The sequence below is a fragment of the Anolis sagrei genome, chromosome 2 (assembly GCF_037176765.1).
Source record: "Anolis sagrei isolate rAnoSag1 chromosome 2, rAnoSag1.mat, whole genome shotgun sequence".
In the NCBI taxonomy this organism is placed as follows: domain Eukaryota; kingdom Metazoa; phylum Chordata; class Lepidosauria; order Squamata; family Dactyloidae; genus Anolis; species Anolis sagrei.
Window position 1 is genome coordinate 105,718,960 of NC_090022.1, and position 27,484 is coordinate 105,746,443.

The 27,484-nt window shown below is 39.9% G+C and overlaps 1 protein-coding gene across 1 annotated transcript in view; it reads right to left on the bottom strand.

The window, feature by feature from the left end:
- The window catches only part of WWC1 (WW and C2 domain containing 1), a 106,548-nt gene that overhangs the window by 48,910 nt on the left and 30,154 nt on the right, over positions 1 to 27,484 (bottom strand). Inside the window, exon 2 of the mRNA XM_060765007.2 lies at positions 3,664 to 3,773. Coding sequence (XP_060620990.2) covers positions 3,664 to 3,773 — 110 coding nt within the window. The remainder of the gene's footprint in view (positions 1 to 3,663; positions 3,774 to 27,484) is intronic.

Sequence of the window (27,484 nt, forward strand, 5' to 3'; positions counted from 1 at the left end):
AAGGTACATAGAATGAATGAGAAGTCTCATTTAGATGCCTGGTTTTGAAAGCTAACCTATTTTTTTTCATGTCAGGAGCTACTTGAGAAGCTGCAAATCACTTCTGATGTGAAAGAATTGGCCATCTGCATGGATGTTGCCTAGGGGATGCCCGGATGTGTTACCATCCTGTGGGAGGTTTCTCTCATGTCCCTGCTGGAGCTGACAGATGGGAGCTAACCCGCTTCCCAGATTCGAACCACCAACCTTTTGGTCAGCAGTCCTGCCGGCACAAGGATTTAACCCATTGCACCACCATGGGCTCCGGCTAACCTAATCACCTCCTAAAAATGTTCGTATCCTGAAAACTTTTAGGATAATATATTAGACTATAAGTCCCCATTGTGTTCAGATTTTGGTCTGTGTCTATAATGTATATATGATGAAATTGGACATATAAGCATTTCTTGCAATAAAGTTGGATCCTTGACTCACCAGCATGGCTTCTAATCTTTCCCACGTCACTGGGGGAAGAAATTCCCTTTCAAGAACAATAGGTTTGCACTCCCTATGTATATGCACTCATTTTGAGATGTTTGCTGCACTCTAGCATTAAAAACTGACATGGTAAAGGAGCACTTTATAGCGAGATGTTTATGCTTGTAGTTACACTTTCCATTAAACGTTTACTTAGCATACCTCCAATTCTCTCCCATCAAGATTACATCCACACCTGCTCAACCTGAACAACTGTCTCTTCCATGTTACATGTACAAAAGAGAATATAGCCAATGATTGACAATTACCTTGTAAATGTGATTATAGCCAATGATTGACAATCACCTTGTAAACTTAAAGTATGCTCAATCCATGTACAAGATCTAAGCAATAAGGAAACAGTGACAGACAAACTCATCGATAAGAAACAACCCTAAGTAAACACAGCAAGCCTGGATGCAAAGATTCCACAAGCAGAGTTTTATTTATAGAATTATCCCACTAGCAGTGGTTCTCAACCTGGGGTCCCCAGATGTTTTTGGCCTACAACTCCCAGAAATCCCAGCCAGTTTACCAGCAGTTAGGATTTCTGGGAGTTGAAGGCCAAAAACATCTGGGACCCCAGGTTGAGAAACACTGCACTAATGAGGAGGTGGAGGAGGTCTTTTTTCACTTCCTGCACTAGTGAGACTTGGAGCAAGTTATCCTCTTTCACTTATTCTCCAGCAGAAAGTTGCCCTGAATCTAACTCTGAATCTCACCCATGGGAGAAAAGTGGGATATAAATAAATAAATAAGTAGCATCATCATCATCATCATCATCATCATCTAACTCTCTAGCAAAGGTTACTAATGATACAAGGCTATGTAATTTATTCCTTCCAGAACTTGGTACCCGTGTTCTAATGCTGTACAATAAATAACACTGTTAGTAGAGCAGCCATTTTCTCAATTTCATGCTAATTTATTGTCCCTAAGTCACTTTTGTGTCCCACCACTTCTCTGAAGAGTTCAGGGTACTGTACATGGTTCTGTTCCTCCCCACTTTATGCTCACAAGAATCCTGTGAGTTACAGATCAAGGTAAAGAGGAAAAGCAAGTTCTCCCTGAGTACTTCAAGGCTGACCAGAGACTAAAACCTGTATCTCTTATGTCTTTGTACAAATAAATCTTCAGGCTCAATTTGACTTAGGGCTCCTTAAAGTAGTATAAAGTGAAGTCTCTGATCTATGACCTTATCACACTGAGAAATTTCCCCCCTCATAGGACATTTCAGCCTCTTTTCAAGCAAGGAGAAGCACAGAGCTTATCACATATTCTGGGGTTGAAAAGAGGCAGAAATGTCCTGAAAGGAGGGAACTCTGAACACAGGCCAGCAATCGTGTTCAGAGCTCCTACTTCCTATCACACTTTACTCCCATGGTTCCAACTAAAGAAATCCCCGATAGCACAATGGGTTAAACCCTTGTGCCAGCAGGACTAAAGGTTCGAATCCAGGGAGGGCGCGGATGAGCTCCCTATGTCAGCTACAGCTCCACATGCGGGAACATGGGAGAAGCTTCCCACAAGGATGGTAAAACATTAAAATATCCAGGCATCCCCTAGGCAACGTCCTTGCAGATGGCCAATTCTCTCATACCAGAAGTGACTTGCAGTTTCTCAAGTCACTCCTGACATGAAAAAACAAAAACAAAAAACAAAAAACCAGAAAAGTAAGTGGGATGGAAACCACCAAAGTTTTGGATTCTGGTTCATTGCCTTCTCCTGTCAGTAGTCTCTTCTATCATATGGGGTTTGGAGCAGAACAATTTTATTCCATTGAAAGACATAGTTTCAAACTGTAGCACTATCTATTGTATCATATGGGGTTTGGAGCTGGGCAATTTTATCACATGGAAAGAAAGGATTTTAAACTGCATCACTGTCTTGTCAAAGGCTTTCATGGCCGGAATAACTAGGTTGCTGTGCATTTTCCAGGCTGTATGGCTATGTTCTTCTGGAACACGGCCATACAGCCCGGAAGACTCACAGCAACCTTGTAGCACTGTCTCTTGTATCACATGGAGGTTGGAACAGAATAATTTCATCCCATGGAAAGAAATGGTTTTAAACTGTAGCACTGTCTCTTGTATCATATGGGGTTTGGAGCTAGGCAATTTTATCTCATGAAAAGAAGATATTTTAATAGAAGGGACTCTTTTAATATAAGGGACTTTGGACAGGGCAAAGAATCACTTGGCTTTAGGATATTGTAGTTTTCCCTGATTAAAAATATATATTACTGACCGTGTGATGAATGTAAGATTAATGTGTGACCAGCTCTCGGGTTTCCACGTGTGAGTGTGATGGGTAAGCAAAACTCGAGACCTGGTGGCTGATGATCTAGAGGGGCGATTCTCTATGCTAAAAGGACAGTTACCCGTACTTTCCCATCTCAATGTGATGAGTCACAGAGCACAACTTCACATATATTTATTATCCACCTTTCCCTACAAAACTGCTCAAAACAGATGCAGGTACACAATACAAATCAATAAAGACATGCAAGAATCACAGTTAAAATAAATGTTTCATTTAAAAACTCAAGTAACTAAACAAGTACAGCACATCACCAAAAACCATTTCCTTGTGAATCATAAGGATTCCAAATGTCTATTAGATTATGCTACAGAAAGGACATAAATTAAACAACAAACATGACAAAAGCGCCAGTTATTATAAAATGAATAAAATTTCTCTTGACTCTAGACAGGAAGCATACCGAGTCCAATGAGGAGTGGCTTAGAGGAGGTTAAGAGGGGACATGACAACTATGTTTAAATATTTGAAAGGCTGACATATTGAAGAGAGAACAAGCTTCATTTTCTGCTGCTTCAGAGACTTAAGATACAGAGCAACAGATTCAAACCTTAAGAGAAGAAAAGCTTCCTGACAGTAAGAGCAATCTGATGCTGAAATATGCTGCTTTAGAGTGCGGCGGAGTCTCCTTCTCTGGAGGTTTTAAAGCAGAGGCTGGGTGGCCATCTGTCGAGACTGCTCTGATTGAATGGTTTCTGCATGTCAGGGCACTGGACTGGACAACCCTTATGGTGTCTTTCAACTCCATAATTCTGACATTCACATGAAAGTACTGTTAATGCACAGACTAGATACAGTGCCAAGTATATATTTTATCGCCATACTTACTGGTGTTGTGGTCAATATAATAGACTCCAACCTGGGGGTCATATGCTTCTTCCCATCCCAGTGGTAATTCATCACTGATGCAATCAGCAAAGGTTAGTGGTTTAGTGTATCTGAAACAGAAAAAGATGTGATTACTGGGATTACCTAATTTTCCAGGTTGAAATAAAGGACAATATATTTGGCAGCCCCCACAGTAAGCTCCAATAAAGAGAGCAACAGTAGACCCCAAGACCAAAAGCTTAATATTTAGTATTGCAGTGACACATACTCTTGTTTTTCAATTGATCCAAGAGAGAAAGTATTCCATATTTTCTCAATACAAAATTCTCAGCATAGTTCTGGCTCAGGCTCAGCGAGTACTCATTCAGAAAGAGAACGTAAGAACTCTGGTAAACATATTCTGCCCCAAGAATTGAACAAACAAGTTTGTCTATGGAGGAGTCTTAATTCAAAAATATGTAGGCATGTAGGAGCATGTTATGCTTGATTTATAGTGTGTGAACTATGTGAATTATTAAAACCACACAAAGAAAAATAAGTGGATAAGGAACATTAAATTATATCATGTGACTTTCTCATTCCTGTGTATGGCATTATAACCATTTATAATTGACAAATGAGATTATGGTCTTATAAGTTTAGAAGGCTGGCTATTGCAAGCTGAAACACTTTTAAATCGTATGAAAGTATCTAGGCCATTTTTCTTCATTTCTTCAAGTAAGGGAGAGGGAGAAACTACTGGACCCTGATGCAGGATACAAATATAGTTTGCAAGTAAATACATGTACTAACCCACTGATGCTATATATTTTTAGACACACATTCCTGAAAATTAATATGAATATTTTATAAACATCACTTTTCAGCCAAGTTCTACTATTAAACTGGGAGACGAAGGAGCACCCAGTATTATATATGACTAAGGCATTAGCTAAAACATTCTAGGCTAATTATATCCCACTCTTTTAAAAGAGAAATTAGGTATTGCTAAAATTTAACTAGATCACACCTACCATAGGAGATACTAACTTTAAAAGGCTGGAATGGTGCCCTAAATCATTTTTAAAAATCCAATTTATTTATAACGAAAGACTACAATTGCATGCCTTTCAGGTCTCCTTGGGAGTTTCCAAATGAAGTATCAAATATTTACTATCTTTTGTTAATGACAACAAAAACTCAATCCAACATGAAAAAGAAAGCTTATGTCACAGACCAAAGTCTTAAATGTTTTTATATTGTGTCTTTCAATACATTTTGAATATTATTAATTCTATAGGTTAACTGTTTTTTAAAAATAATATTTGTATATGTTTAACTGAATTTTTTGTATGTTTCAATACATTCTTGGTTTATTATTTTGAGTTAGGAAGACAGGGTATGAATGAATAAAATATTAATAATAAACAACCTTCACTCATAAGATACTGGTAGTAAAAATGATAGTCAAATGACATAAGATATGTCATTAAAAGTTATGTATTTGGAAGTTTAATGCTCAAGATAGTTATATTCTTCATTATATTGACTGGTACATTACAGATTTACACAGAAGAATATCTCACATCCATCGAGGTTAAATGCTGATAATGATGTCACAAAAATAATGGTGTCACAAAAAGGCCAACAGACATTTTCCAAATATTTTCAATTCAAAACGACGACACATCCCAAAACAAGGAGAATAAATAGTGTGAATGCATTATAGGGGTGGCACCTGATTGCCTTCCCTATGCCTGAACACCAAAGAAAATTACAAATATGTACCCAAAATACATGTGGGAGCCCCCCTGAACAGTTTTCTGTATATTATTACACTAAAAATTCCAACAGTTTGGATCGATAGGGTTTCCCCTGACGTTGAGCATGCCCCCCCCCCAACATGGGATGGTGACTTATAGTTCTGCAAAGGACAAAGGTACCAGACTGCACAATAGGGGTTAAGTCTTGGTCAATTTGCCAAGTTCTTAACAACGAGGACCCCATGAAATTTTGGGAATAGCTAGACCTTGGGGTCTCTGCCTCTCTCTCTCAAGCTGTAGTTTTCCAAGGACCATGGGACCAGCTTCCATCCCAGCGCTGCAGGGCTTTGCGTCTTGGCCCAGTGGAACTCCATAGACTCCCTTTGGTGGCTTTTTGAATTCTGCTACATTCCTGGACTTCACTCTCTTCAAGGACTCGCTCTCTACCCATGAACTTTCTTCAAGACAACTTATGAATTCATGCTGTGTCCTGATATCGTCTGCTTTTTATAATTGGTATTATTAATCTCTCTCTGGGGTCCTGGATGGGAAGATAGCTGCATATGATTTCCCTGTGTATAATTTCTATATGATTTTTATGTTTCCTTGTATTCCTGACCCATTGCCCATTCTCCCTCCAAAGAAATATGTAAGGGAACCCCCTGGCCTTCAGAAACAAAAACCATTAGTGATTACTGAAACCTCCCGCCAAAGACACACTTGCATGGATAAAAGAAGGAGATTCTTATCTCTAGCATTGGAAGATGGCCCACTAGAGTAAAGAATTGTTTGACAAAAGTTTCTGTAAAATAAGGGGAAATCTTCACCTCTGCTTTTGTTTACTTAGCATTAACCTCAGGCTGCCATCATTGTTCTCCTGTCTCACAGCCAGGAAGGATCAGGACACATGTTGATTCACAACACTCAAAGCAGCCCTGCTTGAGCTCTTTGTCTCAGGCTACATGGCATTTCCTTTGTTTACTCCTTTCCCAGATTCCTTTGTGTTCCCTCATCCTGCCTCCATCTCTCCTGATTGGCTGTCTCCATCAGGTGGCAGAGGTCTCCCCACTGGAAGCTCAGGACCATTGGAGCTTCCTGATTGGTCCAGATGCACCGGAGGCGGGAGGACCGCCTCCCAACTGTTTGCCCATCGCCCAATCATGGCAGGGAACAACAGGGAAGCCGGGGCGGGGAGTTTGAACTCTGCAACTTTGAATTTGCTATAAATATGACTGTATTGGTGTACTCCCCTCATGCTTAGCTTTGGCGAATTATTGCAGCTTTGCATTCGTTTCAGCTGAATCGCATTAAACCTCGATGGCTTTTCTTCAACTGGTGAGACTTTTCATTGGGAAATCAGGGAAAAATATGGGATGCTTCTCTGTCTCGCCAGGGAAAAAGAACTCTTTAATGAGTCTAATTGGTCTCTGCCTCCTGGCAAAGACACCTAAATTTTAGCTCTATAACACCCCAACAAAATATGCATTTCCATTTCAATTTCAAAGGTTCCCAAAACTCATGGTCACAAAAGAATATTTTTACAAAAGCATCATTAAAACCAATTTGCCAGTTGTGAGCAGAAAAGATAATGTTTGTAAATACAGGGTCAATTCAACCAATTCATCACAAAATGGTTGCTGGAAAGAACAAGATGGGAAAAGACCTGAGAGAAAGCCAAAGGAATCTTCCTAGGGAAGAAATTTCTACAGTTCTTGAAAGCCTTATCCTATGAATAAGTCAGTTGTGTTTCCCCAACTTTCAGCTAACATTAGTGGAGACTATTTCTTGGATATTCTGGACCAACATATTAGCATCTATAATGATAGAATAGTCCCAGATTTTGTTCCTATTCTTTCTGATATTACGTGAGATTTAAATAAACCAACCTGAGTGCTGGCATAAACAAGTATTTTATTTTACCAGGAGCTGTGAGAAAATATGGATATATGGATGTCCACAATAAAATGGGGGAAATGGGGGTGGAAGGAAGTTCGGGACTTTCTGGTCTTTTTCATAAATCTGGTCTGGACAGTGTCAAGTACTTCAATATCATTAATATACCGAAAACAAAAGAACTTGATCAAATATTCCTTCCAGTATCGAGATATGGAAACAGACAGGACTTCTACCACTTCACTCCAAAGACCTATCGACAGCTCTAATATTCTGTCAGTGGCTCCTTTTTTAAGAATGCACACACCAAACAAAATGAAGGGAGTTGATAACTTTCCAATTACTTCCTGATTTGGTATGAAAAAGAGGAAGGGTAAATCTGGCAAAAGTCCCAGATTCTTTTGAGGTTTTAAGATTGTGATTACAAGCCTTAAGAGAAGCTGGGCAGAAAGTCTAGTTGGGAGCATCTTCTTTTAAAAACCAGACACATATGAAAGCACCAAGCAGATGCGACATGTAGATGCATTAGCACTGAAGTCTGGGGTTACTCAGGTGATTTTGGATCATAGGTCCTCCCAAAAAAAGAAGAAAAGGTCTTATGGGATTAGGGAGATCTTCTAGAAAGCAGAACTAGAGACATACCTGCCCTGCTGAGAGACACTACTCAGAATCATTGAATTATAGAGTTGGAAGCTATCTCAAGGGCCATCCAGTCCAACCCCCTTTGGTCATGCAGGAACACACAATCAAAGCAGCCCTGACAGATGGCCATCCAGCACAGGCTTTAAAACCTCCAGATGAGGGCACTTCACCAAACTCTGAGGCAGTCTATTACATAGCTCTTAGCATCAGGAAGTTCTTCCTAGTATTTGGGAGGAATTTCTTTTCCTGCTATTTGAATCCAGAGCAGCAGGAAACAAGATTGCCCCCTCCTCAATGTGATATCCTTTTAAATATTTAAATACAATAGTTGACTTAACAAAAAAAGTAGTAATGTTTCAGTCAAGCACCTACTTAAGAGAGATATTAGAGAGTACTTGACCTGCGTTATTTCCCCTCTGATTTCCAATGCCATTCCTGCAGCATGTCCATGTGGAAGATAAAACATTCTGGAGGCAATCACACATACTTAATGTGTGTTTGCCTCCAAAGTTCTCAAAGTATTCTGAAACTTACTAATACCAGTATTTGTGATTTTTCTATGATATTCCCTGGAGGAAGATTTCTTTTTAGTTACTGGTCTCTCTGTCCTGAACCAGAAGGTATCTGTGTGAAAATATGCACACATTGGCAGTGATGCTTTGTAAATAACTGAGTAACAAACAGATAGGAAAAGGTGTGCTGGTATAAGTAATCATTTGGAGAGGGGATAGGTATCTTCCTTTCTTGTACACAATCCATTTATTTTCATAGTAAAACATATATGTAGAAAACACTATAAAGGCTTTGTAGAGGGATTTCATAGACTTGTGATATTTTATATCACAAGTCTATGAAAATTACATTAGTCTGTAATTGGTATTCTTGAGAAATGATACTGTAGGCTTTAAATCAAGATAGTAATGATTCAACCCTCCTGATGTTGGAATACAAATGCCAGTAGGCCTAGTCAAGACAGCCAATGGGGAACGATGATGGAAGCAGAAGTCCAGACAGAAGTGGAAATCTACTTATTCACACTATTGATTTAAATGATATGGTGGGCATATGGTACACCAAATCCTGTCTGTTCTTCAAAAGTATGCATGGTTAGCCCTTGTCAGAATTAGGCAACCATCAATGAATACCAGGTGCTGTAAGCTATATTTCAGTGGAAGAACTGGCTAAACCATCTCTGACTATTCTTTGCATAAAGGAACCCTATGAAATTCATAGATCAAAAGGTAAACTGAAGCACATACACAAAATACACAATACAGATTGGGCTGCTCTTAGAACTGGACAGCTACTTAGTTCATTTGAAGGATGTATGACTCGGGAATTTCAGTCATAAAGAAACAATCAACTACTACAGTTGTCCCATCCTATTCAAGAATTCCGCACCTAAGTATTCAACCATCCATAGCATGAAAATAAAGACACTATTTTCCTTCACCATTGTTTATAAAATTGACTTGAGAATCCACAAATGTTGATATTCATGGGGAATCCTGGAACCAAACCTCAGTGGATACCAAAGGCTACTGTATTCTCATGCTATTTTTATGCTCTTCACTAAACTTTTCCTTCCAGATTCAACATAGATACTGTCAGAATTAGGCAACCATCAATGAATACCAGGTGCTGTAAGCTATATTTCAGTGGAAGAACCTTGCCGTGGTGAGGGGGCTTGCGTGTTCCGATGAACCTGTAGGCACAGCAACTGGAGTCGTGCACTCCCAGGAGTGGCTGCGGGGGAGGTCCCAGACCAAGAACAGTCCGAAAACCCAAAGACCTCAACGGCGGAGCAGGCGGAGGATAACATGGCACATGTTACAACGGCTGCGAAGGCGGAAGAAGGCTGCAACAGACTGAGAAGCCACGGTCATTGTGTTAAACTACATCACCAGTGGAACCTCACTCTGTGAAGACTGTGTGTTGATCAGTTGTGCACTGACCTCCACACATTAAAAAAATCCACGCACAGGCGTCTTCCAAAGAAAATAAAAACCAACCAACCAAAGTCCCATGGCGATTAGCGAGTGGCGACGGGGGCAGGACTGTGAAATCTGGAAGCCCCTAGTCACAGACTGGCACATGGGCGGTGGGTATGGACTCAGTCGTTCTACCTCAAGGACCGAGGCAGTTGAGTAGTTCGGCAGCTGTATCCGCGACTGAGCAGCCCTTTTGAGGATCCACTCTGCTCACCCCACATGGGGAGGGGGCTAGAAAAGGTGCCCTAAACATAGTCTGCCTCTCTCATCCCTGACTGGACTGCCGCGTCCAGTGGGGTCACCACCCTGCGGCCAAAAAAGAAAAATGAACTTTGGTACGTGGAACGTACGGACTCTGATGGACAACAGTGGCAGTGAACGCCCCGAACGCAGAACTGCCATCATTGCAAGGGAGCTGGGACGCTTCAACATCGACATAGCAGCCCTTCAGGAGACCCGGAGAGCAGGAGAGGGACAGCTGAAGGAAGAAAAAGGAGGCTACACCTTCTTCTGGAAGGGACTGCCCGAAGAAGACAAAAGACTGCACGGAGTTGGCTTTGCCATCAGGAATGATCTGGTGAAACATCTGTCCGAAGCACCCACCGGCATCAACGAACGTCTCTCAACCCTCCGAATCAATCTTGCCAAAAACCAACGGGCAACCATCATAAGTGCCTATGCACCAACACTAGATGCTGACGAAGACATCAAGGAGAAATTCTACTGTCAGCTGGACACTGTCCTATCGGGGATACCTAAGGAGGACAAAATCATCCTCCTGGGGGACTTCAATGCAAGAGTCGGGCGAGACTTCGACCTGTGGCCAGGAACCATAGGAAAAGACGGGGTTGGAAACAGCAACCCGAATGGCATCCTGCTTCTCACCAAATGTGCGGAACACAACCTTGTCATCACCAACACGCTTTTCCGCCAGAAAAACAAGTTCAAGACATCATGGAAGCACCCCCGGTCAAAGCATTGGCACCTCTTAGACTATGTAATCACACGTGCCAGAGACCGCCGTGACGTGCTCCTCACAAGAGCCATGACAGGTGCTGACGACTGCTGGACTGACCACAGGCTAATCCGATCCTCGATGGCCATCAAGATCGCTCCCAAGCGCAGACTCCAAGGCAGAAAGACAAGGCGCAAAATGAACACCCAAGCCCTTCAGGAGCCCTCCAGACGAGCCCATCTCCAAACAGCACTCAAGAACCATCTACCCACAGAACACCCCGAAAATGTTGAGGAACATTGGAACAAACTGAAGACCTCCATCATCCAAGCCTGCGAAGAAACTATTGGATACCAAGCCAAGAAACATCAAGACTGGTTTGATGAAAATGACATCGAGATCCAACAGCTAATTGACAAGAAAAGGAAAGCCTTCCAAACATGGCAGAGAAACATCAACTGTGCTGCTAAGAAAAAGATCTACGCTAGTGCAAAAGCCGAGGTCCAAAGAAGGACAAGAGAACTCAAGAACATCTGGTGGACAAAGAAGGCTGAAGAAATCCAACACCTGGCAGATACCCATAATGCTCAAGGATTTTTCAAAGCCACAAAGGTCATCTACGGACCAAGAAACCATGGCATACAGCCTCTACGCTCATCAGATGGAACCAAACTCCTGAAGGACCAAAACTCAATTGCACTACGTTGGAAAGAACACTACCAAAGCCTCCTGAACCGCAGCTCCAATGTGGCCGAAGAGGTCCTCTCACAAATCCCGCAACAACAAACCAGGGATGAGCTTGCAGCACCGCCTAGTTTGGAAGAAGTCAGCAATGCCATCAGCCAGCAGAAGAATAACAAAGCCAGCGGACCGGATGGGATCCCTGCTGAAATCTTCAAAGAGGGAGGACCCGAGCTGACACACCAACTCCACCAGCTCATAGAAAAAGTGTGGGTGACCGAGAAAATCCCAGCAGACTTCAAGGATGCCACCATCATCACCCTCTTCAAAAAAGGGGAAAGAACAGACTGCGGAAACTATCGAGGTATCTCCCTTCTAACCTCCGCTGGGAAAATCCTCGCAAGAATCCTTGCAAACCGCCTCCTGCCCCTCTCAGAAGACACCCTCCCAGAATCCCAGAACGGCTTCCGCCCCTCCAGAGGAACCGTGGACATGATCTTCACTGCACGACAGCTCCAAGAAAAATGCAGGGAACAAAACCAACCTCTGTACATGGCATTCATCGACCTTGCCAAGGCATTCGACACAGTGAATCGCAGCGCTCTCTGGACCATCCTCCACAAAATCGGATGCCCTAACAAATTTGTGAACATCCTGCGGCTCCTCCACGATGACATGATGGCAACAGTCTTGGATAGCAATGGCTCCCAAAGTGACCCATTTAAGGTGGAATCGGGTGTCAAACAGGGATGTGTTATTGCCCCAACCCTATTCTCCATCTTCATCGCAATGATACTTCACCTTGTTGATGGGAAGCTTCCCACCGGAGTGGAAATCATCTATCGGACAGATGGCAAGCTGTTTAACCTCAGCAGACTGAAAGCCAAAACCAAAGTCACAACAACATCTGTTATAGAACTCCAGTATGCTGATGACAATGTCGTCTGTGCGCATACAGAAGAAGATCTACAAGCCACTCTAAACACCTTCGCAGAAGCATACACGAAGCTTGGCCTGTCTCTGAACATTGAGAAAACCAAAGTGCTCTTCCAGCAGTCACCAGCCAACTCCTCCCCAATGCCAGAGATACAGCTTAATGGTGTAACATTAGAAAATGTGGACCATTTCCGCTACCTTGGCAGCCACCTCTCCACCAAAGTCAACATCGACGCTGAAATACAACACCGCCTGAGCTCCGCAAGTGCAGCATTTTCCAGAATGAAGCAGAGAGTGTTTGAGGACCGGGACATCCGTAGGGAGACCAAGGTGCTTGTCTATAAAGCTATTGTCCTCCCAACCCTGCTATACGCCTGTGAGACGTGGACTGTCTACAGACGTCACATGCAACTCCTGGAACGATTCCATCAGCGCTGCCTCCGGAAAATCCTGCAAATCTCCTGGGAAGACAAGCGGACAAATGTCAGTGTGCTGGAAGAAGCAAAGACCACCAGCATTGAAGCGATGGTCCTCCAACATCAACTCCGCTGGGCTGGCCACGTTGTCCGGATGCCTGACCACCGTCTCCCAAAGCAGTTGCTCTATTCCGAACTTATCAACGGAAAACGGAATGTCGGTGGACAGGAAAAGAGATTTAAAGATGGGCTCAAAGCCAACCTTAAAAACTCTGGCATAGACACTGAGAACTGGGAAGCCCTGGCCCTTGAGCGCTCCAGCTGGAGGTCGGCTGTGACCAGCAGTGCTGCAGAATTCGAGGAGGCACGAGTGGAGGGTGAAAGAGAGAAACGTGCTAGGAGGAAGGCGCGTCAAGCCAACCCCGACCGGGACCGCCTTCCACCTGGAAACCAATGCCCTCACTGCGGAAGAAGGTGCAGAGCAAGAATAGGGCTCCACAGCCACTTACGGACCCACAAGAACATTGGAGGACCATCATACTCGGAAAACGAGGGATCGCCTAATGGAGATACTGCAGAAACCAGCAGCAACATTTTGTTCACACAGAAGTGTGGCTCTAAGCACCATTTTTATATGTATTTCCAGTAATCCATAACGATTAGGAAGTGCTAAGTGGTCTCATTTCAAAACATTAGAAACATTTAAACCCTACTAGCTTAATTATTCATTGAATTCAAGCTTGAACAAGGGAACAAGCTGGCCTCTCTTTACTGTCTTGGGTTAATTCACATGCATATTTGCCATAAATCAGATTGCACAGCCTGGCCCAGAATGATACAGCTTCTCTCCCCATTTGTAGGTTCTGAGATTAGTTTATACTGCTATTTAACAATAGGGATGAATGAGAAATGTGTTTGATTTGTATTTCAGCACAAACCGACCTCTTCAAAGTAGTAAGTGAAATGGGATCTAGTTCTCTTTCGGTTTTTCAATGTCTCCAAATTTTACAATCTAAACAGTACAATCTTCTGATCAAAACTGCATACCAAAAAAAATACAGTGGACAAATTCAAAGACATATAATTAGGGTGAATATCTATTAATGCCCATAAAAGACCCAGACAACTAACAGTAGAGATACCGTTCTTCATGTTTGCTAATATTTACATGTTTTTTTAAAAAAAAACCTATTTGCATAAATATAATTTTAAAAATAAGACTACTGTGACAATTATGGTTTTTTTAAAACAAAAATCAAACTACGTGTATTATCTTTCATATGAATAAACCTTAACAGTGAGCTTGCTCTAAGAAACATTGCAGATTTCCTTTAAAACTGAATAGCAGGACAGAAAGTCATGTTGACTAAAAACTCCTCCATAGAAAGTAAGAATAGATCCCTCTCTAGCTACCTTGTAGCTAAATACACAAATGCTGCCAGCTTGCCTGAAGTCCACATTCTGTAACTGAACATCTTTGTAACACAGGGTTTTATAAATGTACATCCAGTCTACACAGATCCAAATACAATAGTCATCTCATAAATTTCCTCTAAACTAGTGTTAGGGGTTCAAGTATCGGCTAGCCAAGGTGACATACTGAAATATGCCAGGGATGGAGAAAGTGCAAAACCAAAGGCACCTTTGTGGCACCCAGGACACCAAAAACAATTTTTACCAAAAAAAATCCATCAGGAATGTTGTGTGTGCATAAAAAGACTTGAGCTTCATAACATGGACTCATCAATGACTGACTTCTACCCAGTACAATTGCTAACTCATGTTTTTAAAAGTAATCACCCTTTCATTAGCAGAATAATGTTGCAGTGTAAAAATAAAACCTAAAATTGTTGAATTAATGTTTCAAGACAAGTCTGAAAAGATTTACAAATAACCAACTTGCCTCATTTATCTACAAAACTGACTTGAGAAAAAAATGAAATGAGATTTTCCAAGCATGATTTCTCTTTACAGAACCCATGCTATCCTTAATGTCTTTTGAAATGTTAGCAGCCAGGCTTAAATCCAAAACCAGCTTGTGTCTTTTCAAACCACATTCATTATGCAATAGGATTTTGACAATACATTTTTCAAGGTGTGGCTCTTTTCACGTCATCAGTCACATTTAATTTGCTCACTGAAGATATTCATTCCTGAACGCAAGCACCGAGATAAGGCAGCAGAATTCTCTTGTAGGAAGTTTCAAGTTTTATTTCCTTGCAAAGAGCTCCACAAATAGTCAATTGTATCTCTAAACATCCCCTAATTCTCTCTCTCTATATATATATATGTGAATGTGTGTTTTCTTCTTCTGATTTTCTACAATTACATGATTTTCTTACGAGTGAAACATCATATACACATATATGTGTGTGTGTGTCTGCAACCTTACAAACACACACAAGAATCCACACATAGGAGGGATATGACACACACATAAGATAGTAGTATTCTGCCCATCTCATTTCTCTGAGCCCAAGGAACCCCCAAGGACATACTGCTAAGCCAGATTTGAATTCCCTCTGAAAGAAAGCCACTGGAGACTCATCAGAGTTTTGTAAAATTCTGGCTTACTTACAGATATATGGGGTGAGCATACATTGGTTTGGTTGTAGTACCTCTTCCTCATGATATGCACTATTTACCCACTGTTGTGGAGGAAAAAGTGAAGTAGGGAAAAAATGGGCTGTATGCACCACCATATTACACATTCACATTGCTTATTAAAGCAGGAGTGCTGATTTGAAGAGACATGCAAATGTTGTCTACGATAAGAGAAAACCATCTAGAAGAAGGGTTGATAAGAGAAGCAGAGGTCACTGTGAACCTACAATACGTTCCCAAAAATGTGTTGGAGAATATTCTAACATGAATTGTAAATTGAGCTTATGTCTGACTTTTTTCTCTACATGTTGTCTCATTATGTCTGACCTCTTTTCTTGACATTTTGTCTCATTCTCCAGTTTTCTCTCTTTATCCTTCCCACTTGTCTGAAAGAAATCACAGTTCTTTAACCAAACAAAAAGGAAGATTCTTCAGTCACGTAACACTACTAAAAAAAAGTATTTATTTGGGAATCAAGCTAAGTTGGATGCATGCATTTGGGAAGACATATCCATCTGTTCTCCCAGCTACATACCCTATTAGTGCACTATGTGTGCTTTGAAGTCAACTGACTTCTCATGAGAGAAAGATACCTTAATAAGGAGAGCTATGTTGAATCAATTTGAAAATTTATTTCATTCTACTGCCCCATCACACAATGACCATCAGTTTCCTATGGGAAATTCCACCAACTGGACATGAACTGCACTCACCTTTTCACATTACTACTACTACTATAAATGCTGAAATCTTCTGTGACTGGAGATATTGCACCTACTTAGCTAGTAGGTGCTGATGGACCAATTTTCCATTAATCTATTCCGTGCTCTTTTAAATCCGTCGAATCTGGTAACCACAATAGTATTATATGGCACCGAATTCCCCATTTCTAACTATGGATATTTTACTGACAACAAAAGATAGACAAATGGCCTATTTTAATCAGAACAAAAAAAACATATCTGGCGAATAACCTTGTATCAAATTATAAAGTGGCCAAAGGAAGTAAAACTTGTATTTGCAAGAATTAAGAATGCATCATATATTTAAATTAAATACTTAAATTGAATATTTAATCATATAAATTTCAACATATGAACTTCTATTATATAGTGAATTAAGTATTTGAGTAGCTCTCGCATTTTCTTTGCACTACATTCCATTACATGGTCTACTGGTCTGAGCATTAGACTTTGGACTTTATCACATTGGCCTGTAATCCATTTATATCAAGAAGCATCCCATATTTATTTAGGACTGGATGCATACTGTGTGAGATGGGATGCATATCCCCCCCCCCCCCCCATCACACCTGATTATTGCAGTTCTTATGATTTGATAATACTGTGCTTTGACTCATCACAGCATGGAATGCTGGCTCCCCCATATCCATTCAAAACACCCCCAATGACCTTTTTAAAAGTTATCATTGCTGATGAGATGCATACAGATTTTCCTATCACACACAAAACAGCGCTTTGGCAATGGAAGAATCTGTAGTATTTTTTTTTTAAAAAAACAGGATTAAAATTTCATCTGCAAATAATCCCTTTCTACAACACTTTGCAGACAAATTTTGATGGAATACTGATTGGAAGGGACCTGTTTGAAATAATTCTCAAACAGTCTCAGAAACGGAGCATTTCCTAATGTGATATGGTCCTATTACTCTGGAGACAACGGTTCAATTTCCGCTTAGCCATGCAAACCCAGTGGTGACATTGAGCAAGTCACACATTTTTAGCCCCAGAAAACTCTGATAGGTTGTCACAAACTGGAAGGCATAAAACAACAACCAAAACATAAAAGCAATGCAGTCAACACTTAAAAATGTTCTCAAACAACTGAGTAATTTGAGTTTTAATAAATGACCAGTCAACAGATTAAAGCTTGTATTCTCATTAACAATGCAGAAAAGGCTAGAAACAATATTTTAAATTTAAATAAAAATGGTATGCCTTTGTAAAACATTTTAACTAGTTCAGCATATTATTTCTGGTAAAATTACAGGTTGCATTGTCATTATTAATGCTAAAACATGCTAGTTCCTTTTTTAGCCATGTCATTAATTTTTCTGCATTACTATAAAATGCTGAGAAGAATTTAAGCTTTTTATCCTATGTCCATGTCTAACACTGAAACATATGGATATTACAATCTATGTCCACATCTTTTGGAAGTACAAAGTATGCCACATGAAGTGATAAAATGGAACATTATTACATAACACTTAATTGGTTCAACGAGTGACTAATGAGCAATAACTTCAAATGACTGAATGATTTTAAAATCAGATGGTCCTATTTTCCACTCAGTTTCCAAATTAAAGACATTCTCTCATCACAAATAGATCTGGAAGGAAGTATATTTCTAACAGGATTAAAGTGATGCACACTTTCAAAGGGTTTTGCTGCAGTACAACCCCAATATCTAGAATTAAGTCTTAGTATCAGATACTGCCGGAATAAAAAGATGCAAGTTACAAGTGATATAAGTGAATCATGGAAAAGAAAATGAGAAAGAAGGCACCAAATTCAAATACATTTTATATACAATGTTAATTGCTTATTACTTGAATAAGGTGATGATATGCAAACAAACTAAACATTATGAAAAACCTCTTGATGGTAAGAGCTGTTCAATAGTGGAATATGCTGCCTTGGAGTGTGGTGGAGATTCTTCTCTGGAGGTTTTTAAACGGAGGGTGGATGGCCATCTGTCAGGACTACTTTGATTAAATGGTCCCTGAGGCCTCTTCCAACTCTATGAATCTACTAAACTATTGAAGGTAATCCAGAAAATTCGTATGTGGTATTTGACCTATTTTATTCCATTCACTTTGTTCTGCAATTGGTTAGTGATTAGCAAAGATGTGCGAGCCAACACAAAGTTCACCATAGGTGATTCTCTACATATCATTCTATTTACTCACAGTTCTAAACAAGTAAACAATAAAGAGGAAGAGCCCTAGAATGATCTTTTCCAATGCAACAAAATGGCTCTTTTGTTTACATACTTCTAAGCTCCAGAGAGTTTCTGAACAAGAAGCGTATTTTCTGACTTTAGAGAAGACATTGGAGTGCTTCCAGCTAGAACATGTCCCTCTGGAGAGAAAGGAATTTGGGTCATTACACATTTTAATGGCCCAGGAGAGATATTCTTATTAAACAAATGTTTTTCTCAAAGACTGAAAAAATCAGGAAGTGGGAAATATAGTATTGGTCTCATTTGATTCCATTTTCAAGACCAGTCTGAGCCAGTTCAGAGCAAATTTATTTCAACAGTTATCCATCACAATCTTAAAGGTAAGAAACATAATAAACCAATTAAAGCCTTGCTGTCTAAATTCATGTTTAACTGGAAGCAAACCCTACTGAACTCACAAGCATTTCCTAGTCAGTATGCATAGCTTAGCCTCCTATTAAGAAAAAAGAAAGAAAAGAATGTTTTAAGCAAACAAACACAAACCACTAGGCTTGAGAACACACAGGTTGCCTTTGCCTGTAATATAAACCAATTTAGTGTTAGTGCTAAATTATTAGCAGAAAGTGTATGAGCATCAGGAATTAGATAAATGAAGCTTAATGCTGGTGTGTGTGTGTGTGTGGCTTCCAGTCTCCTGTCGGCTTACAGTGACCCTGGGAATTTCATAGGGTGTTCCTGGGCAAGGAATATTTGGAGATTATTTGCCATTGCCTTCCTCTGAAATATAGCCTAAAGCATCTACATTGCTTGATAACCCCCCATCCAAGTGCTAAGAAGATCTGACCTTGCTTTCAGGGTCAGATCATTCAGGTGTATAAATGCAGGCATACATGGACAGATCCTGTTTTGAAGTCTAACCACATTGAAATCATGCCTATTATCCATGGAATATTAAAGTGTTTTACACAGCTTTTGGGCACTTGTGGGTTACAAATGAAAGCTAAGAGGAACCCTTCATTATCTTACATTTATTTGCATAGCACTGACGGTCCTGAAGAATTGGTGGGCATCAAAATGAAACCCTTAGAAACCTATCACCAATGAGCATTAGGAGATAAACCTAAAAGTAGGCACAATCAAATTAGAAGGACCTTGCTTTAGTGTTTGTTTTTTTAATTGTGCAATACAAAAAAATTACAAATCAACAATAAATTGTGCCCATTTGGACTATAACTGATCTTTAACAAGGGTATGGTGGTGGGGGGGGGGGGGGAAGTAACCAGGATAGATTTAGTCTCTCAGTTATAGTTGCAGCTATAGCATGTAAATACTTTAATACACAATACACCTACCAGTTGTCTGAACTGGATTTTTCTTTCTTTCTTTCTTGAAGAAGAAATAAATTCTAGTAATAGCACTGAGCCAGTTTGTGCAGTTACATCCTTCACTGAGGAGTCTGTGTAGGTGTTTTTCCCCCATGGCACAGTTAAAATTATATGAGCAGAACAGCCCTTGCTGGCAACACCCACACTATCACATACCAATCACCACGTGTTGAAAGAACGGTTACATGGGAAGAGGCCCACTCTATGATTTAGAAACCCTATTCACATGGATCTTGAAATCACACAGGAACTTCCATGTGTAGAGCCAGCTCCTTACTTCAGGTGTCAAGCCCCACTGCAAAACAGGGGCACGTGGGTGACTTTTTTTTTATTTTATTGATATGCTACCTTTCTCACAAAGTGGGAGCCACTCTTTAGGCAGCTGAAGAGAAGGAGTCACGTTATCCCCTCCCCAATTCCTCTCACATGAAAAACCACACATCCTCCTTTATCAGAAAGGCTCCTCTTTTTCACAGGCCAAAACTCCCCTCCTCCAATTCCCCAACCTTGTGGCTTTTTCAGAGAAATAGTGGCTTTGGCAAGGTAGTAGATGAATGCTCAAGGTGTAGCCAAAGAGACAGTTATTATGGATAGTATTACTGTACATGGTCACTATCTTTTCTACAATTATATTTCCATTTGAAGCCCAAAAGGCTAGGGAGATGTTTTCTCAAGAATTGCCAATGGTCCAGCTGTATGGATGGATGGGATCAGTTTTTCACTAAATTTTGGAAGACTAATGTTTCTATCACCATCACAGCACAATATACCATCTTCGTTGTATTGTGTCACTGGGATATACTGAAGAAGTGGACATCTGTAAGTTTAAGGAGAGAACAGGTTACAAGACTGAGGAAGATTCAAACCTCCACCCCACAAGAAGCTCATCTTGAAAATTAGCAGAATTTCAGAAAACTGAAGAACATTGCAATACTAGTTAGGTGTATAAGCTCTGAATTGAGAACTGCTGCCGATTCAAGTCTCCATTCAACAACCATTTCAGTGCACAGACAAGCCATTCCTTTTCACCTACTGTAAAGTGACTATTCCCTATGGCACCTAGATGTTTTGTTGTCTGCATTGTACCTAAATGGAATAAACATTTAGGGAACTTGAAATAGGTGTGAAATATTTTTCAGTTTTTATATAATATTGCTTAATACTCTTGTGTTCACAGGTTCTTTACCCACAGGGAATTTACACTGAAATGTAAGAGAATCTCATTATTACAGCAGCATGTGTGGGAAATTCTGAAGTCTTTCTTGTAGAAACATGTTTTTAATACAAATGTCTGCAATGCTTCTCAGATTTAACACAGAATCTTTATGGTGAGAAATACTGCCTCCGGCAGCAGTTTACAGGGAAAAGATTATGGAATTATTTAAATCCGAGGGAAAACATTACAGCTGAAACTAAAAAATGTATAATATAATATAGGGTTATAATACTGCAACTCAAAATTAGACTTCCTACTCTTCAAGTATCTTGTTAGGATCTCATCAGTTAATTCAAGTTCTCACAACTAATCACTGTTTGCATCACTTTATCTAAATGAAACGTTTGAAACATACTTACTTTGCAAAGATACATCAAGTCACATTAACAAATAGCTGCTCAACTTGGACAATATAGCCACCTGAGACAACAATCTATGGTCTTGATGCAGGCAAGAAATCCTTGAGTAAACAAAAGCAAAGGAATTCACCTTCTTTCCCATCACTGCATGGGAGAATCCAGACTAAAAGCCTATTTGATATGCATGAATACACTGAAGCAGTTTACACTCAAGTGGCAGTTTCCATAAATAGAGTATTCTTGGTCCCTAGCACAGAAACCTGTTTGAAAATTGCAGTATTTTGATATAAAATTAAAACACTATTTATTTTATAGAGTAAACTCCCTTCCCCTCTCCTATAGCCACAAGAATGAAGATTTAAGTTTTATTTTTAACTAACTATCCAGTTATCTGGACTGACAACTGTGATTACAGGAGGCTATGTGAGGAATCTCATACTAGATGCACTAATAGATGTCGTAGTCCTACAGAATCTGGAACACCATAATTTTTCACTACTAGTTTAAAGAAGCAAAGCAGAATTGTAAAATATCCATTTAACTTGGTTTGTTTTCCCAAAGCAGTTTTTCTTAAACTAGTGCCATCCTGACAATTTGACTACAACTCCTAGCATCTCAGATCACTAGCCATACTAGCTAGGACTTAAAGGATTTGTAGTTCAAAATATCTGAGAAAGCTGTGCTAAAAACTACAACTTCCGTTGCTTCAGGCAAAATGAAATCTGAAAACAGGAAGACAACGCTTCGGATCACAGTGAGAACAGCATTACCAATTTAGAGTTGTAGGCAACTATAAGGTAAAGGTAGTACTGGTCCATTTAGTTTTCTTGGCAAGGATACTGGAGTGGTTTGCCATTGCCTTCCCCAGGGATCACGCTTGGTCTGACCTCTGAGGAGCCTTCTAATCAAGGTGAAAGAAGAAAGCGCAAAAGCCGGGTTGCAGCTAAACGTCAAAAAAACCAAGATTATGGCAACAAGAATGATTGACAACTGGAAAATAGAGGAAGAAACCGTGGAGGCCGTGACAGACTTTGTATTTCTAGGTGCAAAGATTACTGCAGATGCAGACTGTAGCCAGGAAATCAGAAGACGCTTACTTCTTGGGAGGAGAGCAATGTCCAGTCTCGATAAAATAATGAAGAGTAGAGACATCAGACTGGCAACAAAGATCCGCCTAGTCAAAGCCATGGTATTCCCTGTAGTAACCTACGGATGTGAGAGCTGGACCTTGGGGAAGGCTGAGCGAAGGAAGATAGATGCTTTTGAGCTGTGGTGTTGGAGGAAAGTGCTGAGAGTGCCTTGGACTGCGAGAAGATCCAACCAGTCCATCCTCCAGGAAATAAAGCCCGGCTGCTCACTGGAGGGAAAGATACTAGAGACAAAGTTGAAGTACTTTGGCCACATCATGAGGAGACAGGAAAGCCTAGAGAAGACAATTATGCTGGGGAAAGTGGAAGGCAAAAGGAAGAGGGGCCGACCAAGGGCAAGATGGATGGATGGCATCCTTGAAGTGACTGGACTGACCTTGAGGGAGCTGGGGGTGGTAACGGCCGACAGGGAGCTCTGGCGTAGGCTGGTCCATGAGGTCACGAAGAGTCGGAGACGACTGAACGAATGAACAACATAAGGTAAAGGTAAAGGCTTCCCTTTGACATTGTCTAGTTGAGTCTGATTCGGGAGTAGTGCTCATTTCTAAGATGTCCGTAGACATCTCCTAGGTCATGTGGCTAGCATGAATGCATGGAGTGCCATTACTTTCCAACTGGAGCAGTACTTATTAATCTACTAACATTTGCATGTTATCAAACCGCTAGATTGGCAGAAGCTGGGCTATCAACAGGAGCTTACCCCATCCCATGGATTCCAACGTCCGACCTTTCAGTCAGCTCAGAGGTTTAACCCAATGTGCCACTGAGGCCCATATAGGCAATTGTAGAGTTTCCAAAAAACAGCAGAGTTTCCAAAAAACAGCAATAAAATCTCAGTCACATGCATGGCTGATATTTTTGTATATCACAAGACCTATTCTGTTTTTAAGCCCATGCTACAAATCTGAGGCAAATCTGTTGGAAGATGGATGAAACAGCCAGTTTTGTTGGCTGAGAAGTAAAACCTACCAAAGCTTAACAGCTGGTCTGAATACGAGAGTATCCAATGAGATACAATGAAGATCATTAAGAAAATGTTGTTATTTATACCAAACAGATGGTGACAAATATCACAGTGTGCTTATATTATTCCCATGGAAGCAAAAGCATCAGAGACAGCCAAACAAAATGGAAACTAAGAAGTTGGCTTGGTGAAATCAATAGATTTAAACTTCCTTTATCGAGATACATTAGTAAATATATATTTTAATCACACACAGTGCCAACAAACAACTATAATCAAAGTGTATTTGCTAGCCACAAATGTCATTTGAAAAAGAACCAATTACGTATCCCCTTGTCTACCAGATATCTAAAGAGCCAGTTCTTGTAAGCTTCTTCTTCTTCTTACTATTTGACTGGCCTTATTGTCTTTGACATTGGGTTGTTGGAAGAAATTTGCAGTAACTTGAGAAAAATCATATTATGATCTTGTCGGTGCCCAGAAAGCATATTTATTATGATCAAAACCCAGGATTTTAACAGTCTGGTTGACCCTCCACTTCTCAGTGATCTTCAAAACCTTGTCCTCTGTTTGGGAGCAGAATTATCTGGAGTTGAAGATGGTTGCTTGTTAGGCTGAAAACTGATGTATCAGATGGTGAGGAAAAATGCTAGCACCTTTGTCGGGTTCCACATTTCGGCACACCACTGATTACTTCTTTAGCTGCTTCCTTCTTCCTTCTGACCTCACAATAATGTCAGCACTCAACATAGGTGCACCTATACTGCAGAATACTGCACCTATACTGCAGAATTAATGCAGTTTTACACCACTTTAACTACCATGGCTCAATCCTGGGGGTTGTAATTTGATGAGGCAGCGGCACTCTTTGTTAGAGAATGCTATAGAACTTGTAAAATTACAACTCCCAAGACTCCATAGCATTGAGACAAAGGAGTTAAAGAGGTATCAAACTAGATTAATTCTGTGGTGTAGCGCACCCTAAGTGACCATAGCTGGTCTAGGAAAATACATGCTTCTAGAGCTGAGAGATCAAAATTTTATAAGCTGCTTTGAGTGCCTTTGTAGTTGAAGAGAAGAATAAAACTCCTCTAAAAAATCAAACAAATGTTATTGCTAAAGCAAACAGCCTGTCCAATTTAGCAAAGTGGCTCACAGCAGTGCAATAACTGCCACTGAGTCCTTTAACCACTGGGTCCACAACTGCAGGCAGACACTTGAAGGTATCTGAGAAGTCAGCATAATGTGATTACCAAGCAGCCTGGCAATGCAGCCTATTGCAGACTTATCAAGACTGAAATGTTTTTGCGCCTATGATATGTAGCTGTCCTACAAACACAAATGAAGAGACCTGTAAATCACCTCTGCCTATCAGTTTTGAACTTGCAAACTTTCCTCAAGAATGACAAAGGGTTAGTGGTAGGCATTGTCCAATGCAGGCAATATTTCATCTGGAAAAAAAAAAAGCAAAATCTAGCTTCTTTTAAAAATGGTGATTGTGGTCTCCCAGTTTGGACAAAACACAAAATAATGCTTAATTAAAAACTTCCTGGTTTTATTGCAGTTTAAAGTGAAAAAAGATCAAATACTAGCAAAAGAAGGAACAAATGAAAGACTTATGTACATCTTAGCTCAATAAACCGATGTTCAATCTGAAGAATGTAGATACTGTCTCAATAGCTCAAAGGAGAACAGAAACCTGGGGAAGCAGAGGACAAGGAGTGAATGGAGCAAATATAGGGAACAAAAGTCTTCTTCATCCCAGTACAAGTTGAGTATTCCTTATCTGGATTTCCAAGTTCTAAAATACTCCAAAATCGAAAAAATGTGCACATGGGTGTCTCAGACAGAATGAAAACATATAACAAAACTACATTTGGGAACAGCAATTCCTATGGTAGAATTTCAGAAATGGGAACATAACTATTAATATAGTTGCTTCAAGATATGAATATATGAACGGCTTTTAATGCGATTTTCCTGCTTCTTGGCAGGGGGTTGGATTGGTGGCTCACAAGGTCTCTTCCAACTCAATGATTCTATGAACTCAAGTATGCAAATGAACAGGAGGGAAACAGTTTAAGGATCTAGGCTCTTTGGGAAAGTGTGTGATACAGATGAGAGTGCCGACATTACCTTTCCTGAGTCTTTATAAACTTGCCTGAAGAGCTGAATACAAGAGAAATTAGAATAAGTATGTGTTCCAGCTAAATTTCTAGTTTTCAAAAGACTTCTTTTAGGAATCAGAGTTCAAAGATGGAGACAGCAATCAGTTCTCACATTGAGGTCTGGATTTTTTGTATTTTGGGGATAGGAAAAATATGCAGAATATTATACATTTTTTCCAGGGAAAAGAAACAGCAGCACAACTGAATAGACATCTGGCTTTCCTGAGAGACAAGGTTTGAATCCTTTGGATTAGGTAAAATCTCTTGCACAAAGAACCCTTTGAATCAGGTAGCTGCTCTAGGACGAAGGAACCAGCAATACTGTTGAAAATCTTTTCTGGAACCTTGGCTTAACAAAAAGGAAGTACATGTATCAAACAAGCACCTACTTAGGAAAGACAATACAGGTTACTTCCAATGAATCAATAGGATCCGTTTAAGTTTACATAACTGTACTAATTTCATGTGTTTACTTTGATTAGGCCTTACACCGGATATAATTTAGTCTTATATATAAATCAGAAATCTCAATTTGAAATACAAGCACATTCTTAAGAGGAAGTGAGAACACAAATTTAAACCAAAGTGTCGAAAATATCATCCAACTACGCAATGACTATGCTTGGAGGGGTTCCCAATAAGTATATCTTTATGTGACATCTATTTATGTATTAAATGTAATTGCGATCCAATTTGAGACAAAGAAAGATAGAGAGAGATGCTTAAATATGCAAACAGTTTTACATAGATATCAAAAATCATTAGGAATAAAGAGACCTTGCAAAATACTACAGTTAAAACCCCCCAGTAATGCTCTCATATTAATATCCGCACAAGCAGAACAAATGCAAACGAATGCATTCAGCTCTCAACTAGTCCAGGAATCCCAGAAGGATTTGATTATATAAAGCAAGAGTGGTGGAAGGTAGATCATATTCCATTTGCAGATTACTGGCCAATTTCTGGTGGACCACCTATTGACAGCTGGATATAGGAGTTCCTGCAAGGAATGTAAACAAATTGAACTGTTCCAGAACTTTACATGTATTTAATGCAGACTTGTTTGATACAAACTAGTCAGAACTTCACTGTTGAGCAATCTTGACTTAAAGCGAACACCCTTGATTCATAAATCAGGTTACATTATTAAAGCTAAACTATACATTTGCTATAAAATTTGATTTTAAATGCTTTTTATTTTGCAGTGTCTGCACATAGGTCCTCATGTGTTCTTCTTCTGTCACTGCTGACTTCTGTGCTATCAACATGTATTATTCTTTTGACATTGCTGACGTCTATGGATAAAATCACTATTTTAGGAAAATGCCACAAATAAGCTGTAGTAATTTGTTTAATTCTTAAGATTACGAGGTAGGGGCAAATTTATTTCTATTAATGCATAATTCCTTATATACTTTTATTACTATTATTATAACATTCATCAAATTATTCATTATTTTAATTAATATAATTAATGATCCATGGAACGCATCCAGTGCTATTGTTCACAGTAACATCCACCCTCAATAATCAAGTAAACCAACTGCCTTTTTTTATTACAATTCCATTAGAAAAATGTCCATCATAAATTTTAAATATGTATTCCAAATGTTTTTGATTCAGCTTCATTCTTAAAATGAATCCACTCACGTAACACAGTGAGAGTGCTTTTGGATGGCTGAACAGCAACATGGTCTCCACAATGCCCTGGAGGAATTTGGAGAGCAACCAAAGAAAAGCTTGGCAGAGGACCCTTGAGGGCTCTAGAAAGAACATCCTGCAATACAGAAGAACCA